The 20,408-nt window shown below is 37.2% G+C and overlaps 1 protein-coding gene across 35 annotated transcripts in view; it reads left to right on the top strand.

Annotated features, from left to right (window-relative positions):
* The window catches only part of GPHN (gephyrin), a 2,535,134-nt gene that overhangs the window by 1,699,399 nt on the left and 815,327 nt on the right, over positions 1 to 20,408 (top strand). For all 35 annotated transcript variants that reach the window (XM_044073932.1, XM_044073937.1, XM_044073941.1 and 32 more), the window contains one exon: positions 15,126 to 15,192. In XM_044073932.1, the coding sequence (XP_043929867.1) occupies positions 15,126 to 15,192 (67 nt within the window). The remainder of the gene's footprint in view (positions 1 to 15,125; positions 15,193 to 20,408) is intronic.

The following is a 20,408-nucleotide window of genomic DNA, read 5'->3' on the forward strand; positions in this document are numbered from 1 at the left end:
GATTTTTTTTTTATTCTACCTCTACGTATCCCACAATGCAGTGTTTGGCTTTAAAATATTACATCATAGTCTCTAAGTTCCTGTCAGTGCATTGGCTTTACATGTGTTTTCACATATGCCCTACTTTCTTTTAGTCAGTCAGGATTAATTACCATTTCTTGTTTTTCAATGACTACTTAAAAGACAAACAGAAGAGGATAGTCACACAGAACAGTATTCTCAGTGCCTGTTACTTCCAATCTTTTGTTATGCCTGAGTTGTAGTCCTTAAATTCATCTCTCCTCCCCCTAAATGCCTGCCCTTTATCTGCCAAAGTGACAAAGGTAATCTGAGCTGTTTGCTGCTTTGATCGATAGCTCACAGCAGGAGACAAAGTTAATGTACTGTTGCTTTGTACTATCCATGTACTTACAGTGGGACACTTCTTTTTGCTGCACCACAACCTCTTGTTGTCCTCAGATTTTAATCCTTACTACTTAAAAATCAGTAACACATTGTTTGGCAAACCTTCCAAATTAATTTTTCAGGGATTCCTGCAAAAGCAAAATTCTTAAATTGTCACAAAAGTCTGTTCTGTTTGTCTTTTATCTTTGTCTGTTAAAAATTGTGCTTTTTATTAGTACTTTAACGTGGGACGTATCAGATCTCTGATGTCATCCAAGAAAATGACCTCCCTGTACTACTTAATTTAAATATCTTCCTCTGCCACAGACTTGTCTAAGGATTTTTTTCACATCTGTGAAGAGTTTGTCACTTACTAGTTCTAGCAAAGTTATTTCAAAGCAAAGTCTGTGTTTTTTTGGCACTGTAGTATCCTTTCCTTTGCTATTGCAAACTGGCATATCCAGGTGGCATCAGATGACACATTTGGAGTTGTTAACTCGTTAAAGTACTTCAGCTTGTCATTGGACTGTCTTGTCATTGTGAATTACCTTCTTGCCACGAATCTTAACTTGCCTTCATGTCATGAGCTTGTGTTTGCTGCTCTGTACCCACATTTGCTGTGCTTGAGATACAGAAGACCATGTGATTATAGCATATTTAATTACATTTTTAATATGATTTTTCATAAATGTCTATCACAAATATTGGTTATCTGAAGTTTCTGCAGGTGCACATATTCAAAATCACTCTTCATGTACTTGCCAAATATCACTGGAGCTCTGTCCTATCCAGAATTAAATGGCTTGTAGTGAAAAATGGAGCATCCTCTGGCCTGCTCCTCAATAGATCACCTCCTTAACTCTGACATGTGTCTCTTTTTTTAGTTATAAATTAAATAGAGAGAGGAGACCCTATATAACCAAGTTGGCTTATATCTACCATTTTAGACAACTGCAACTCTGGCATTTAACAAACCCTCCTTGCTCTACAGACAAATGATACAGACATTTTGTGAATAATTATGATAAAAATGGTATTTGTGTGTGGATTTTGGTCATGATGCTAGAACATGTAATATTAAGAAAGGTGAAAAAGTAGAAAATTTAAGAGTACAGAGGGGCAAGAAACTTATTGTAGAAATGAAAAATTGTAGATGAAAGTGAGAAATTAAACTTGCATGACAGGAATCAAACAGAAGATGTTTTGAAAACACCTGAGGAAATACAAGATATAGAAGTAAATTTATTAAGAGAGGAGAGCATGAATTAGAGTCAGAAGTATGTGAGGAGAAAGACATTGATTAGAAAGTTATAAAAAAATCTATAGGAAAGAGAGTATAAGAGAGAAAAAGGAAGATACAGGATTCAAGTAAGAAAGTAAAAAAGGGGCGGATGGGTAGAGTAATACAATAATTTCATTTAAATTAAGAAGAAGAGAGGTGAGCAATCTTAGAATATTTTCAGTTAATGTTAATAGTATTAAAAGTTTGGATAGGAGAGTTGGAATTTTGGAATGGTGTAATGATTATGAGGTAGACATGATAGTATTAGAAGATGAGGGGGTTAACAAAAGATGAGAGAGTACAAACAGGGAATTTGTGGAAGGGGGATATAATATGTAATATAGGAAATTAAATTTGTTCAGGTATTCCAGTACTATATAATAGATATTTCTATATTAGATATTATGTCAGATTAGGAAGGTTAACAGTAGTATATTTTAGATGGGAAAGGAACAGGATTATTGCAATTTATGCATATGTAGCATATAAGGAAAGGGAAAAATTGTTTAAAAAATATATGATTATGTAATAGTCAATATGAACATTATAATCTTGGGAGATTTTAATTCTGATCTAAGGAAAATAAGGAATGAGAAAACAGATATAAGTTATGAAGTGTGGAGGTTTAAGGTTATGGGATTCAAATACATATACATATAGAAGAGGGTAATAACTGAGAGTGATTATTTTATAGTTTGAGAATTATACATTTTTTAAGATAGAAGAGAAGCTCAGACAGTGTTTTCAGATCACAGGGCTATAGGGATAGAAACTGAAGAAAATACTGAATATATAAAAACTGGAAAAGGGATTAAAAGGATTACTGAGAGTAACTGGTATGAAAAAGGCAAGGAAAATATGCACTTGTGGAGGGAATATCTAACTATGAGGGATTGATATTTGAATTGGACAGAATGGTGGTTAATATTTAAAGAAAAATATAAATCAAGACTATTTATAATGGGATAATGCATTAAGACATGAAAGCAGGAATATATTACATTACAGAATAATACATTGGACAGAATGGTGGTTAATATTTAAAGAAAAATATAAATCAAGACCATTTATAATGGGATAATGCATTAAGACATGAAAGCAGGAATATATAACATTACAGAATAATACATTAGAGTTTTGGGAAAGAAATTAAAATGTTTATTATAGAAAAGAAATGGAGATATATAAAAAGAGAAAAAAAAGATTACTGTATAAACAAAGGTTTTTTGTTAAAGGTAAAAAAAGAGGAGGTTTCACCATATTTGGCTAAGAGGTTAAAGAAGATAGTGGAATAATTAGAGAACTGAGAGATGAGAAAGGGTTGGTGGTAAAGAAATAGTATGAGATTATGAATATTATATTGCCATTTGTTAAAAAGACAGTCAGAAAAGAATTAAAGGTAAATAATGAATGGAATGTAAAAAAAAAGTTTTATGAAAATATAAAGAAGGATATAGATAAATTGATTACCTTGGCAGAATTGGATTTACTACTGAAGAAAGTTAATATTGAATTAGCAACCAGTCTAGATGGGATAGAGTATTTAATATATACGAATATGGAATCATGGCAAAATGAAAAAATGTATGTGTATTGAATAAATGGTTACAGGATGGTATTCAATACACACAAGTGTGATGGAGTCGCAAAATTTATACAGACAAAAGGAAAAAAACAGGAGATAAATTGGAGACTGGTGGTTTTAAATAATACAGATTATGAGATATTTATGAAGATTAACAAATATGAATAAAAAATAAGATAGATAAGGTGTTAGAAGATGGTGTATATGGACTTAAACGGAGGGGATGTTATGATATAATGATAGGGAAATAGTGGATGATGTAAAGTAAGGAAACAAAGAGAAGTATTGATAGGAGATATAAACAAGTCTTTTGATAAAATAAATCACAAAGTAATATGGATAATTTTGGAAAAGTGCTGCAGAAGGACCCGCGGTGGTGGTGCGGTAGCGTTTTCACCTCACAGTAAGACGCTGTCCGGTTTGATTCTCAGCTAGAGCATCTTCTGCGTGGAGACATGCATGAATGGGCGTACCTTCGTTGCAGGTTGCGCGTCAGGCCTGGCAAGCCGGTATGTAAAAATCAACTGCCAATCATTAGCGGACCGGAGTTCCGCTGTGGCGACCCCTAACCGGGAAAAGCAGAAAGACATAAACTAAATAATATGAGAAGAATACAGAAAGTAATTAGTATATAAGAATAGTAATATTATAAGAATAGTAATATTAAAGTATTGGTAAATGGATGGTTAATCAGGAAATAAAGATGAACAGATGATTGAAACAAGAATGTCCTATGAGTAGTTATTTGCTATGGTTTTGAATTACATGGTGACGAGAATAAATGAAGATATGATTGAGGCAAGGTTTATACAAAATGGGGGTGTTGAATATTCAGTTATGTCATATGCAGATGATGTGATTATAGTAACTAAGAATAGTAAAATAATGGAACAAATATTACATAGAACAAATGAATATTTGCAAGTTGTAGGAATGTGTTTTAATAGTAATAAAAGTTAAGGATTTGACCTTGAGGAAGGAATAAAGGACATTCATTTTGGTATTGGTGGAATTTTAGTATTAAGAATTACTTTTGGACCTACTGAAATTAAGGAATATTGGATAAAAATTTTACAGGATCTGAGAGAGTTGAGTATTTTATGGAGTAAAAATATAGATTATCTTATAATAAAAAAGTTCACTTAATTCACTATGGATAGGGAAGCGTCCCTATATGGTGAGCATACATATGTTACCTAAAAAAAGAAAAACAGATTATCGAATTAACATTTAGATTTATTTGGGGTTCTAGATTGAACCCAGTCAAGAGGAGAATATTGCATGTAGATAAAGATTATTAAATCCAGTAGTATATGGTACTTTGAATTTGTTTAGGGTGTTAGAATGGATTAATGGAGACAACTTTTTGTAAGAAAATTGTTTAAGGAAAATTATAAAAAAAAAATAGGATTTAATAAGACTTCAAAAACAATTAACCAGGTGGAAACAGACTGGTAAAATGGCACGACTGTTTATTATTGTGAGCGCTTTCGGCTGCAGTAATATACAGCCTTTCTTCAGACAAAATACAAAATCAATAACAGCCTGCAACACTTAAATAAACTGATTCACCGTAAAACTCGTGACTTAATTACCCTATCAAAAAACACAATTAATTAAACATATAAAACCTTACCATTAATACTAAAATTAATTATAGTTCTTTAAAAGAAGCAGTTATAACCAGCAATTATTAGTTGCATTTATAAATGACATTTATAAAAAATGTTCACTTCAAATAAACTACAAAAAGAGAAAAAGAGAAAAAGGAAGAAAGAAACTTGTCACAGCATATGAGATAGAAATAAATCATAATCAGGTGCAGATAAATGCATATATATATATATATATATATATATATATATATATATATATATATATCAAATAACCAAAACTCCACTGTTGGCACAAATGGAAGACGAACAGACACCTGCTTTAACGTTTTCGTTCTTTTATTAAAACAGAACTTCATCAGAAATGCACCCAACACTTTTCCAATGCTTTAAATGATGATGACATACTAATCACTTTGTTGTCTTGTTGAAAGATGTAGGGCTACTAGCAAACAAAAAGTAGTTGGTATGCGAAAATGTGGAATGTGTCCTCAATGTAAGCATGTCTTACCTAGTAATAAAATCAACATCAACAAGAAAAGTTATTTCATCAATGGTAACTACAATTGTGAATCATGTGGGGTGGTATATGTTGCTGTATGTGAGAAATGCCCCTCTTTTTATATCGGTAAAACCAAGAGAAAGTTAAGAAAGTGAATTTATGAACATTTATATGCTATAGGAAGGAAGGACATGACTAATGCACTTGCCAGGCATATTTTTGATTATCCAGAACATTGCTTTCTTTTCACGGTTGTCCACCAGGTTAATATCGATGGTAGAGGGGGGCCGTGGCATTTCCATCTAGAGGAGCAGGAACTCTTTTGGCAAATTAGAACATCTGCTCAGATGCCTCCAGGCTTGAATGATGTTGCTTCTATTAAATGCATCCTCAAGCTTAAAGCCCTACGTAGATAAGTAATTAAATTGTGAGGGTTAAATTTTTAGGGGTATTAAGGTATTAATTTATGTCTTATATTTAACTATGTTTTTAAACTTTTTATATTTGATGTAAGATGTGCTAATTAAGTTAAGTCTGAATTGTTAGTATATATATATATATATATATATATATATATATATGGGTCTACTTCTAATGCCCGAACTGCCGATTCACCGACAGGGAAATGACCGACGCCAGAAACCCGACAACACACAAACCCGACAACGCGAAACACCGAACACCATAACACCGACACACTACACGTCAACAACACAGTACACTACAACACATATCCACTAGCCCTAACCCAAACCCTAACCCTAAGGTCCGACACTACCGCACACACTCCCTACCTGCACCCTAACCCTAACTCACTTACACACCCCAAACCCCAAGCTCCGACACTACCGCACACTCCCTACCTGCACCCTAACCCTAACTCACTTACACACCCCAAACTGCAAGCTCCGGCACGACCGCACACAGCTCCTACCTGCACCCTAACCCTAACTCACTTACACACCCCAAACCCCAAGCTCCGACACTACCGCACACTCACCTATCACACACCCTAACCCTACATCCCTGAGTATTCAACACTTACCTGTCCGCTCCCTACTCCTACATCCCTCACTATCGCATACTTACCAGGTCGCGCTTACACATTCCCCTTGTCGGTCTTCCGTCTGTCGGGATCCGAGCGTGTCGGTCAACTGCGTTGTCGGGTTTCTGGCGTCGGTCATTTCCCTGTCGGTGAATCGGCAGTTCGGGCATTAGAAGTAGACCCATATATATATATATATGCGTTTATCTGCACCTGATTATGATTTATTTCTATCTCATATGCTGTGACAAGTTTCTTTCTTTTTCTCTTTTTGTAGTTTATTTGAAGTGAACATTTTTTATAAATGTCATTTATAAACGCAACTAATAATTGCTGGTTATAACTGCTTCTTTTAAAGAACTATAATTAATTTTAGTATTAATGGTAAGGTTTTATATGTTTAATTAATTGTGTTTTTTGATAGGGTAATTAAGTCACGAGTTTTACGGTGAATCAGTTTATTTAAGTGTTGCAGGCTGTTATTGATTTTGTATTTTGTCTGAAGAAGGCTGTATATTACTGCGGCCGAAAGCACTCACAATAATAAACAGTCTGTGCCATTTTACCAGTCTGTTTCCACCTGGTTAATTGTTTTTGAAGTTTAGTCGTTGGTTTTTCTTTTCGTTTGCTGTTCAGGATTTAATAAGACCAAATAAAAGTGAGAGAGGGAAAGAATGAAGAAAAAAAAGTTATAAAGAAAAAATAAGAGTCCAGAAATTAAATATAGACAGTTGAAAATAAAAGAATATGGTATAAAAATATTACAATAGAATATTATTATTTAATTCATGGAGTAGTTTACAACAGAAGAAAATCAGAGCTATAAAGTCAAAAAATGTCTAGTGTATGAAAAATGAGGAGTGCCAGGATTTTCTATGGAGATTACAAATTAATAAGTTATTGGTAAAGGCAAAAGTGCCGTAGAAAAAATAAATGAAAGGATAGGTCGCTATTGTGGGGAATTAGAAACTTCAGATTCAAAAGAAACCTCTTTCTGAACTGTAAGAGACTTTGAAAGTTATGGGATCTATTAATAGAAAAGAAAATTTGAAATTAATTTCAAGGTTATGAGCAGTTGAATATGGATATGATTGAATGTGGATTCTTTGAAGGTTTATATAAAAAATATGTTAAAAAGTTAGATAATGTTCTGTATTATCTGTGTTATTTGGAATCAAAGATTGAAAGAAATTATGTTCAGTGGTAGTTGGGTTATTCCAAACATATTGAGGAAAATGACGTGGTAGTTGTGGAAAAAGGAGTTGGAGTCGATAAATATGTGATTTGTAATTCTGGTGAGATGTATTTCCATTTTCTAATGATGTAAATATGTTAATTTTGTATTCTTAAAATAAAGGACCCCTAGTTTTTTTGATAGGTGCTATGGGATCTTTTACATCCACCTGAGCTACCACTAACTCAAGCAGATGGGACCTTTAAATGTCTCATCTGAAGCATGACATACTCAAGAGTGCAGCACCCCCCACCTTATGCTGCACTGCAGTGTCAGAAAAAAAATCTCCCTGGTGTGGGAGTAGAACCCACAGCCTTCTGCATTAAAGGCAAGTGTGCTAGCTGTTGCTCCACTAAAAAGGATACATGTGCAAGGCAGGATAAGCACACAGACTATGGATGCCTGTAATGACCACTATAACAATAGAACGGTTACTGCTTAGGCCATATCTAGAGAACAGTAGTTAGTTCTGGAGAAAACCTCAAGTATTAGCTTTAGAATGGAAGCAATTTGGTGAAGGCAAACACTGAAGTATAGAAGGTGAGTCAGGACTGGGACCCCTCATATGTATGTGTGTCTATATACATATACATACACACGCACAAACATATGTCATTGTTTGTTGTCTGCATACATTGTCAGATCAGAAATAATTGCAAATAATTTATTGAAACCACTCCGCAAAACTTTGTTGTAAATGCTGGCATAGATCCTGGAGGAGGGCACGTCCTAGCTTTGCTATGCAGTTTGATTGTTTTTGCTTGCTGAGGTGCAGTTTTATATAAACAAATGCAACAATTTGCAATCCATCCAAAGGTGAGGTAATGAACACAAGGGCCGAATGAATACCTTAGAGAAGTAATAATCATGATATACACAATGATGTGTGAATGTGTCTTTGTATGCATATATTTATTTATTTACTTTATTTTGCAGTTGTTTACTGGGAAACTCCGATTGGGTGTGAGCCCATTTTCAGTGGAGGACCAGGGAGAAAAGCTCCAACATATAAAATAGACAGAAAAGTTTACATGAGAACATTATTACAAAGACAAGGGATGCCATAGACCTTCAGCATTTGGATCGTATGCATCGATAAATGTTTTAATATGCTTTGCCACTGCATATGTATTATAGATGTGGCAGAAGTCATACACTAATCTACATTTATATAGTAAGGACAGTTATTAAAGTAACTTTGGCACCATTCTGGAAAGTGGTGATCATCTCAGCTTCTATACTTTATGAGAGGGTCTGTAGTAGTACTTGCAGATTTGCAGTAAATTCACTGTTTATGCAGGTAATGTATATGGTTCATTGTCAAAAATTAGTGAGAATTTGCCTTTTGTAAAGTGAAAGCAGTCTGGTATTGAGCCACTGATTCACTCTGAAGAGTAATTTCTTAAATTTTTTTGACAGATACTCCATTTTATCCTTGATCAAATGATAATGAATGGGGTTTGCTGGACTCATTTGTAGTGATATTGCCCTATACTGGATTTTGCCTGGCTTCACTTAACTAAAACCACATACTTTTGCTTCATTCATTTCTGACCCTTTTTTTCCCAAGTGACTTGCAGTTCTTGGAAGAGAAAGTTTGGGTGTTTATATTGTATTTCACCAGTTCAACTGTTTGTGATGCTTTTGCTCATGGAATCCTGGTATAGATGATACAGATAGCACCCCCCCCCCCATTTGGTGGTGGTGGTGGTGGTGGGAGGTTTGCCAGAATTCACTTGCTGTTGTGCTTCACAATGTTCTTCGATGACTGGGATGCCATAGACCCTCAACATTTGGATTGCATGCATCACTGAATGTTTTTGTACACTTTGCCACTACTCAGTAGATTGTAGGGATCATCTGCTTCCTGGAGGAAATGTCAAAGCAATTCTTCACATAGAGAGTTGTAGACTGATGGACTGGATTACTGAAATAATTTGTTGAGGGGGAAGCCACTAAGATATACATGAGGGCATGGAACAGGTTATGTAGGGGAGAAAAGAAGATAAGAATTGGGGAGGGGGGTAGAATGTTGATTGCACTGAAAAGAGAGACTATCCGAGGCTTATTGTGCCCTCCTGTCATTGAAAATAGAATTTTGGATTACCTTCTCTTACTCATACTGTAGAGAAATTTATCTTTAAAATTTCCATTTCTATGACCGTATGTTATGTGTGGGACCTACTTTTTTTATCTTGTAAATTAATATACAGGTTTCAGATGCTCATGCTTAAATACCTTTACTTTTCTTCCAAGGAATAGTTGTATCTTAATGAAATATTCTTTGCTTATCTCTGCTTGCATTTTGTTTGTGTTGAACATATTTTGTCATTTAATGGTTTCACATTTGCCATCCATGTGTTCTGGTCAGTGCAGAAGACATTATTGTTAGTGTTGTCACCCTTGTAGAAGCACTGGAAGTCCTCATCTGCTTTACTTCCTTCATATTTGACATCTGTAATCTTCAGTTCTCTCTGTCTTCTCATAGTTACATACATGTGAACTTGGTGTACTGCCTTTCTTGTGTTATAGCTCATCATATTTTTTGTTTTGTCTGTTTGTGCTCTTTGATCTAATAAGACCATTGCTTCTACTTAAAGCACAAGATGTACCTAGTGATTAGGGTCAGAATACAGCAATGCTGATTAAGCAATATTAGGGCTTAAAAGTAGTTAAGCCTGTGGGTACAAACCACATTAATGTTGTTGCACATTCTAGTGAGGGGGTGTAGAAGGATGGGTTAGGGAAGAAAACTTTCTGTCTAGCTGCAGTCAGGTTTTTCCATATTTGATGCCGCATTCTCCTTTGTATCATGGCTAAGACAAAAGAGGAGGAGCACCACGGCATCAGAAATAATAAATGAAACAAAAATGTGTCTGCTGTTCAATGCAATGGAAAGGCTGTGCTTTGGATGACTAATGGAAAGGCTGTCTGTGTTTTGTGGTCAGTAATGGGCACTCTGTTTATTGCCTTAAATAAAAGTAGGCCTGGAAGTCTTTCAGTAGGGATTGCATCAGTGACCTTCTTACACAGTTGCGAGCACCATAAATTATGAAACTCTTTTGTAGATAAGTGGGAGCTTTTGTTGTTTGACCCATCATGGTTCACATGTTTTCAGTGCCACTCTAATACAGTGTCCTGTACTGGCAATTAATTATCTCTGAGATGAAAAATGCATTACTGAGCTTTTGTTGTCAGTAATGCAGTCATTGGTTTTGTTGCTGCTCGTAAGCCCTGTGCCGCCATCATAGGTGAATGAGTTGAGAACTATATGATTTAAGCCCTTTTTGGGGAGGGGTTAGTAGTTCCTCATTTACTGAATTGATTGTTATGCAAAAGCACATGACTTGACCAAGCTTTTGATGGTGTTCCTTTTGCATATGGGAAGCTCAGCCCAGCATTATCTGAGCCTTTTATATGCAGCTTCATCTTTGTGTCATTGTTGGCACTAGGCCCATATTTTAAAAATAAAACAGAAACTAAGCAAAGGAGCAAACAGCCAGCTCAAAAGACAAGCAACTGTGACAATCAAAATAGAGAGACATATGCTTTTAGTTGTGCCTTATTAAAGGATTTCTTACACTTTTACACTTTTCCACAAGCTGGCTTTTATTTTGGTTTTCACTAGGCCCATATTTGTTAGAATTTTGGAAACCACTTGTAATCTAGTTATCTGCAGGTACATAATCCATAGTTTTTTGAATGTTAGCTGCTAAGCTAAGGCAATTGCCAGTTTAAGATTTTGTTATAGGGGTAGCATATCAGTAATGTGATGTCTCTTCCGTAGAGTATTTCAGTGGCAGAATTGACCCCGACATTCTCGAATGTAGTTAAGATTTGATAACATTGTGATTGACCATCCTTGGATGTGATCCTGCCACTTTTCTTTCACTTTGACAGCAAAAAATATCATAGGCTGCACAACTAACTATTTTTTTAACCTACACTGTAGAGCAAGAAAGTAGTGAATAATTGTGTTTTAGTAAGCAAATGCCACTGGATTTTTGTTAAGCCATTGTGTGTTTAACATAATCATGCATTTTTTTCAGAACATGACACGATGTGGATTGTTTTTCACTTAAAATGCTTACCTTATTTCAGTAGTACGTATTCAGTACAAGTATAAAGCTGTGTTCTGGTTTTTGCTAATGCCAAATAGTGTGTTCTTTTTATTGCAGTTAGAGCAGAATGGTTTTCAACCCATTTTATATGCATGTAATGTATAGGTGTGCATGAATACATATTAGGGGAAGCTAGTTTAAAAACATTTGGTTATTCCCTTAATAGTCTTCTGTTCCCCACTTTAAAGTGTGGTAACTTTTGGAAAGAATACTCTGAAATTTGATTGTCTGTCATTAATATTAATTTATATTTATAAGGTTCCAGGGGTCATAAAGTCATCTCTGTTACTTTCCAAAAGCTTTATTGTTAAAACACCTTTCACTAATTTCAGTTTTGCATGGCTTCTTGTTGTTTTATGTTTTTTTTCGATTAGAGACAGCCCAAGATTCAGCTGCTTATTTATTTAATCACATTTCTGGAGAAGGTTGAATGAAAGAAAATCAACTAGAATAAAGGGGCAGACCAGTAAAAGTGTCAGAATAAACAGGTTGTTTTCTGCCATAAGTAATACTTGCAGAATTACAGACAACATTTCTGAGCATTGCCTCTGCTCCAATATTCATTTATGTTATCCATTTACTCTTTTCAAGTCATAGGTCTAAACTGCTTGCTTTCTGCTTTTATGAAAAACACAATATTAAAGACAGTATTCTGGGGATATTTCTCCTGCCTTTTTTGTTTATTTACTTTTTTGTCCATTTATTCTTTTTAAAAATGGCATTGGGGTATTTGTTTTCTAGAACAGCAGTTTAATGTTTTGTGTACTTTTAAATGAAGATAACATATACACATCTGCAGCAAGATCAATTTGTTATCTTCTTTCATTTGAGAAGAAAAGTGGTTTTAAAATTTAATAAAGTTAATTTATACTGATGCTTTGCGAACTGAAAGTGCAAAGACTTTTTTTGGGAATCCATCATAATCATTTCACCACTGTAAATTTTCCTGTGCCTAAGATGTGTCATATGCACACAAAATGCGGTATACATTCATTATTTAGAGTTGAAAGATGTCGTTGTGTCTTTCAGCTTTTCCTGGTTAGGGGTTGCCACAGCGGAACTCCGGTCCGCTAATGATTGGCAGTAGATTTTTACGTGCCGAGTTGCCGGCCCTGACGCACAACCTTCAATGAAGGTACGCCCATTCACACATGTCTCCATGTCTTGGTTTTATGGCACTCCAGGAAAGATTATATTCAAAATTCTGCAGTCCTTGTGGTGTAATAGACACATTTGCATTAGAAGACTGTGTTTTGGATTTCTTTAAGTGTTATGTTTGATACCACTGGCTATAAACTTTAGAGGCAGTGTGAAGACTGAATAGCAAATGTTCCATCCAAAGGGTCATATTTTTCCACCCAGGAAGGTGTCACCTGCAATAACAGCATCTGCCTGCCTTTCCATAAGTGTGGGTTTATGCTTACACTGACAAACACACACACACACACACACACACACACACACACACACACACAGTGAGGGGATGTAACATAGACTGCCTCCAAGCCTCTACTTGAGATCCCCTGAGCTGTAAATAAGACCCCCCCATACCCCACCTGGGGAAGGGTTGCAGCTTTGGGGCACTTTGTCTATCCTTTTCTGCAATCTGACCATGTTCCACAACTTGGATCACCAGTATTGCTGGGAGAAATCCAGTCACTGACAGTGGTCTGTCCCCAGATGTGGAGTTCTTTATTATTTGCAGAAGGTGAAATCTCTGAAAATAGAATTTCAAGCCTGGAGTGCCTTGTCTTTGCAGACCTCATGCTTTAGATATCTATGTCTGATCTCTCCAGATAGAATCATTGCAATCAATTAGTAAATAAATAATTAGATTATTTAGACAGCCAATGATTTATATTTTATTTGGGTTCTTCTGTTATTTTTGATCTCAAGTAGAGCTCATGTGGATTTGGTAAAAGTGATAGAATGGCTGTGTGCACCGTAGTTTCTCATAGGCCTACCCAGGTACATGGCAACTTTTCAGTGGAAGAATCATGTACAATACAAAATTAAACATTGCAATTAAACAGAAACATCTAAATGTTGTTTTTACAGGGGGCAAGCCTCATTGTACCCCACATGTGAGGGGCTATATACCACTTTCCTAGGACACTACATTTAGTACCTTCAAGGTTATGCAAAATGCAGAGCGTTCTAGGACTTAGCACATTTAACAGTAGTCATCAGATTACTAATTGATACCTCCCATTTTGATGATAATGCACTCCAGAATGCTGTCCTCAGCAAGCATACCACCCAGATCCTTACTACAGGCTACTTTCTGAGAACAACCACTATCATTCCAACTACTGCTGAATTGATTTTTGGCTTGGTTAAAATCTTTAGTTAAATTAATTTAAATGTAATAGTTTTAGTTTGTACAAACCCATTTTGGCCATGATTGAAGTTACCAGTCATGATGCCCATCAAGTAACACCTGTAGGCTTTGTGAATGGAATTAGTATCACTTACAGACTTTAATGATATTAAAAGTATCATTAAGGTCAACTAGAATCTCTTACATGTGGACACCACTTATTCATCCCCAAGCCACAGTCATGGATGAAAAGTCCACTTTCATCAGTAAAAACAGTTATACCCTGAAAGGTGTCCTCCTTATGAAAGACTTTAAAGTTTCTCAAAGCTATAATACTTGCAAGCATAATGGAACTTTTCCAGTGTTCTTTGTTCACATTTCATGTTTATATGTAATAGTTCTTATGTGGCTGGATAACATTTTGACCAAACCTTCGGTGCTAAAAGCACAATTTAACAGTTGCACTTCATTGGTGGTCTATGTAGCAAAATTTATTTCCTGTGAAGCCTTCTATATGGGTATGGCCAGCAGAAAGCTTATGCACAGATTATATGTATGCTATTAAGAGGAAAAGCAGCTTAAAGCATTATGTAAGCATTTTGTAGTGTGCTCTAATTTTGAGAAAGTTCTGTTTGTTTTGCATCATGTCAGTCATGGCTAATGATTTAATAGTATGGAAACCTGTAGAAAATTGACAGCTAAGAACTGTGATAAGAGGCACGGCCAGCACTGAAGGATGGCTTTCATGTGAAGAAGGCATTTATGTTGAGATGCTTGTGTTTTGACTGTAAGCATTGCATCCTTGTGTTCCATTTTGTCTTGTACATCTAAACCTTGGCTGTCTTCTCAAAGACTTATTTTTCAGGTAAGATTTAATGTAGTTATGCTTTTGCTTATATAGGCCCCACCTTCCTGTATCATTTAAACGTCATCAGACTTTAATATGTGCTTTGCATTTTGACATGAAATTACTCTATGTTGTAGAAGTAACAAACAGTAATTTTGTTTTTTTTTTTTTTACATTCTCCTTTTCTGCTAGGCCTGTATGTGGAATTAGGGGGAAGACCCTTATTATTAACCTACCTGGTAGTAAGAAAGGGTCACAGGTAAGGAAAGTGAAGAGCTGGGCATGGCCCATAACATTCCTCCCTATTATCTGGGGAGTTGGATCTACCTGCTGTGTTTTATAATGATTTATTGTATGTCCATGAATTAATGTGCAATGACTGCAATGAATATATATATGAAAAGCAGACTACTTTACCTAAAAGGTGTGGCTTTGCAAGATATTTTTGTGAATTCGATCAGCACGAGATACAGGTCTATTAATGTTTAGCAAGAGTGAGCTGATGTACTGATGTTACAGGTGAGATACAGGTGCAGTAACAATGTTTAGTAAGGGTGTTTTAGCTGATGTACTGATGATACAGGTGTATTAACAATGTTTAGTAAGAGTGTTTGAGCTGATGTACTGATATTACAGGATACTTTCACAGATGCTGTATTGTTTCCATTTCAGTGCTGTTTGTTTAGAACTATTTAGGGAACACACTAACTAAATCTAACCTATGACTTCCAATGCCTACAGTCACAGAAATACTGCAAGTACCCATGTTTTTGTATTTCGGGCTGAACAGAAGGGGAGATAGAAACATGTAGCCACGTATGGTTATATATGTACCACTTGTAGGAGGAATGCTAAGTACTACTTCCACTGGTCGGGTTAAGTAGGAGGTGACGTGGCGTGATTGCTGGCTTTGAACACCATGTGATGGTAATCAAGCCTTTTCATCTTCACTGTACCTGCACCACTTTGCTTACATTAAACTACTATAATTTTATGCGTGTTAGTGCAAATTGTGGGGCTATACTAGACAGAGAGGTTGATGAACCAACATGTATCTAGAATTCATTGCAATTATTTTTTTTTCCTTTTCAGTTCTAGGTGCACATTACAGCTGGAGTACATTATACTAGAGTGACAACATGAATCTAAGTAAAATTCAGTATTCTGAATTCAGACTCTTACAAGTTTTTGTTTTGTATTTGCTGGTATGCCTCCAGCTTTCAGCTTCTTGTGTGCCAGTCAATGTTACCTGTACAAACCAGACACTTGATCCAACACTGATGTCATTTCCTGATGGGTCTTATGGTTGGGTTCTTCCTTTCCTCATCCTTTTTCCATGCTCAGGAATGCACAATACAGCTGTGGTGATACAAATCATTATGTCCTACATCTGTCTTGATGCACATCATCTTCATGCATCTGTGGTAATGCTCAGTATTAAATCACACATCTGTGATGATGCATACCATGTGTACCGTTATGTCATATATGTGTGATGATGCACACTCTTACATCTTATGTTGTTTGTCTTTCGGCTTTTCCCGGTTAGGGGTCGCCACAGCAGAACTCCAGTCCGCTAATGATTTGCATTTGGTTTTTATGGTGTCGAGTTGCCAGCCCGACACCCAACCTTCAACGAAGGCACGCCCAGTCCACACATGTCTTTCGAACGCCCACTCAACTGTGGGGAGGACATGCAGACTCCACACAGAAGGCACCCCCAACCCAAGCCGAGAATCGAACAGGAGAACCTCTTGCTGTGAGGCAACAATGCTACCGCTGCACCACCACAGAATTACTCTTACGTCTTATACCTGTGTTAATTCACACCATTAATGCCTGTGTCACCTACATAAGTCTTTGTAGATTTTTTTGTACCAGTCATATCATCTCAGTCATAACCTGTGCTGTCATCAGTGAATTTGTGTTGAACTTCATACCCATTTCTATTAACTTCTTTCAGCTTTTTGGTCCAAGGATGACTGAATTGGAGGGAGCCCCATGCAGAGCTAACATAAGGCCTTTCTTATGACCTAAGGGATAAGCTGGAATTTCTTACTGGGGTCTTAATTTGGAGGACTGGCAGAGGCATAGTCCTGCTAGAGGTAAATCTGCATCTATTATGGCCATCCATTTCATACTGGGACAAAGATTTCACTGGTTATCATGGATCTGAGCATGTTCCTTGTTGTTGTGGTAGTGTACCAGTGTACTCAAATCAATGCTTTTGTGGTACCCATAAATGGGAAAGGTGCATCTCAGTGTGCGTTTTGCCACCCATTCTCTGCTCAGTTGGCCTGAGCCTGGGTCCTTCTAACTATATCTTGGAGAACATCCGCTTGAGTGACTCAGGTATGGCTTAAAATCTTTTGACATTGTGGCTTCTTCTGGAACTTTCTTCCTCAGATTCAGAATGATTGGTCTGTGGTAGCTGAGGAGGTGTTATTGGGTAAGTCTGCACTACAGTCTGAAACCAAAGTGCATGCAGGATTTCACCATTAAAGACTTTGGTGTGATGGCACCACTAGGCCAGAGCAAGCTTCTCTCCTTCATGTAGTAGCATTGACCTACTTGATACTTGGGCACACTTATCAAATACTTGCATGAGCCTTTTCACAATCCCTTGTTCAGACTTCGTAGAAGATGTGAGGCATAAACCTACTTCAGTCTCCATTTATTGGCCTACTGCTGCTGCTGAGGATCATGGTATTGACACATGAGGAGCAATGAGACTTCCTAATCTTGGAGCACACTCCTCCTCCCATTGAATAGCCTCTTATTTGGGGATTCTTTATGGCTCACAAATATTTTGGCCTCCATTCCACTGCCCTGAGCAAGGAGCCATTAGACACCCTCGACATCCACACCTTAGAGTCTACATTTAGGGATGTTATCTTGGATGCCTGAACGCCCTAAGAAGGCTGATGTCCCATTTAGGTTCTCTTGGCTTTTTGTCCCCAATTCTTCTTTCAGAAAGAAGAGGAGGCACTGTTGTCACCTAAATCATGAGGCTAATGTCCTGGGTTAACGTTTTTTGTTGTGCAAACTGGAACTTCCTAAGTTTTCTTCTCTGGTGTCCTTATTTTTGTAGCCTAGATTATGGTCTGGGATAGCCTGTCGAAGGGCCAGCTCTCCAGGTTCACCACAAGCAGCAGACTTGTCCTTTTGGAGACATCAGAAATGACAGCTAAACTGGTGCTAGTCACTCCCACTATCTTCTGATAATCTCCCTGTCTCATATCTGCTCCTTTACATGCATCTGAGCTGTGAGAGAACTTTTGTAAGAGGCTCAGTCTCTTGCTTCTTAAAGGACATTGAAAACCAAATTGCTTTCTAGAGGATGGGGGTTGCTTCCCCCTCACCAAACCAGGATCATTGCTTTTTGTCTAGCTGTTGTCTTTAGTTTCCTGTCCCCAAATATTTTTAGCAAGATTCCATTTATTCATTACCAATCAAACGTGTGAGAGACAAAATTGCATCTCCTGAAAAATAGCACAAAATAAAACAAAATCTACCAACCAAACAGTTAAATTCCAGAATTTGTTCTTGTTCCTTCTCCAGAGCTGTCCTGACTCTACAGACTAACTTTGAAGTCACTATACATCAGAGTAGGAGAAATACTGTAAGATCCCAAATCTTTGGACCTGGTATATGCTCACTCATATTCACTATTAAAGTTTGATCATACTGATGGTTCCACTTACAGTCATCTGAATTACAACAGGTAACCAGTTCCTCCCTGCCCTTACAGAGAACCTAGAGGATGGTCACTGCTAAGGGTGTTTTTGCAGCTTTACAGTGAAGTATTCAGTATGGTATTGTTTGGTTCTTAGTGACTGGCCATAGCTCCCAGTTGGTAGTTAACCTTTGCAGTTTGAGACAAAGCTGAAAGCCTGCTTAGGTGTTGGTTAACACAACCAGTATCTTGAGAGAGTTGAATCTGTGCATCTCACTTGTGTGGTGACAGGCCAGATAGTTATGCCTGTGTAGTGGGGGAAACTTGCCTCTGTTACTCAACTCTCCCTTCTGTGTTGGAGTAGTACAGTGGCATCACGTTTTTCACAGATGTCCTTTTCTGGCTATTACTCAGTTATGTGTGGAACTGCAAGCTCCCCTTGACAGCTGCTTTTGCCATTGAGAGGGCCCAGTATGTCTTGGTTTGAAAGCCTGGGAACAGGCACAGTTTAGGGGTCTAAGTATGGACCTAGCTGCATCCTCTGAGCATGAATGCAGCCATATCCTTCATGATGCTTTAGTATATCTCTGGGCATAGTAACAGTTATAAACTTTGAGGAGCCTGTGACAGTTCAGCCCTCCCCCACCCCACTTATTTCAGATTTCTCCTGGTGTTGATATGTAGTCTTGGAGTCCTGTATTGGTGTGCATTTACTGACGTGTCCTTCGGTGAACCTTCCCTTTCCAAGGCTTTTGCAGTCAATGTTAGTGGATAGCTGCTTCTTGGGAGGATGAAAGAGTTGTAGGTCAGTGAGACTGTGTTTCAGTTGTGGGTCAGCAACCCATTTGCCAGGGTGTTGACATTTAACTAGCTAGATCTGAGAGCTGGACTTCAGATTGGTTTTCTCCATGGAATTTACTTTATTGCAGACCCTCCCCTACTTAGCATAAGATTTGGTCTATAGTGTGGTTCCTTGTCAGGCAAGAGAGCATGAGACTGTTCTCCATTTCAGACCTTGCATGAAGTTGATACTCATCTGGGGCACATGCTGTGGACTCATACTTGACTCTCTCTCTCAGCAGCTTTCATTTCTGTGCTTGAGAACATGCTGGAAATCATTTGGAGGCTCCATATTGAAATGCTGAGTGTGGACATTCAAAAAGAAAAAAAGACTGAAAAAACAGGCGAAGAGTGAATCTTGAAGATTGCTCTTCTCCTTAAAACTTTCTGGCAAGCCCCCCACACCACACAAACTTGTATATACCAACTCTGAGATTGCCATACCTTGCAAAAAAGGGAATATTCTGAAAAATGGCATCTCAGACTTAGTATTTGTAAGTCCGTTCTTTCACGCATTCAGTCTCCATATTTCGGGGCTCACTGTAGTGGGTCCCAACATTTCAAATGGTTACCCATTTGGAACCACTCCTTATATCCTTTTATGAAGCTAAGGATCCAGAGACCATGTTTAGACTGAATTTTCAGAATTGGAGCATTTTGGAGCTCAGACCTAGTGCTGTCAGAGGGATCATTTCCTGCTACTTCTGCTTATTCAGCAAATGGGGAAGAAGGAATTGTTGTGGCTGTGTTCTCCTTTTTTGTGGTTCAGGGTGTTCCTGATTCCTTGTCTTGTTAGGACTTCCAGGAATGAATATTAATGCCTTATTTATGCCTGTTGATGGCTGTGTAAGACCTGGATTGAGCACCACATCCTCTGCTGGTATAGGAAACCTCCAGTCTTGGCCAGGCACATTCTTCATTATTTTTGCCTCGGCCAACTTCACTGCTGGCTCTGCCAA

The sequence above is a fragment of the Protopterus annectens genome, chromosome 6.part0 (genome assembly GCF_019279795.1).
Source record: "Protopterus annectens isolate FY-2018-M chromosome 6.part0, PAN1.0, whole genome shotgun sequence".
Classification (NCBI taxonomy): Eukaryota; Metazoa; Chordata; order Ceratodontiformes; family Protopteridae; genus Protopterus; species Protopterus annectens.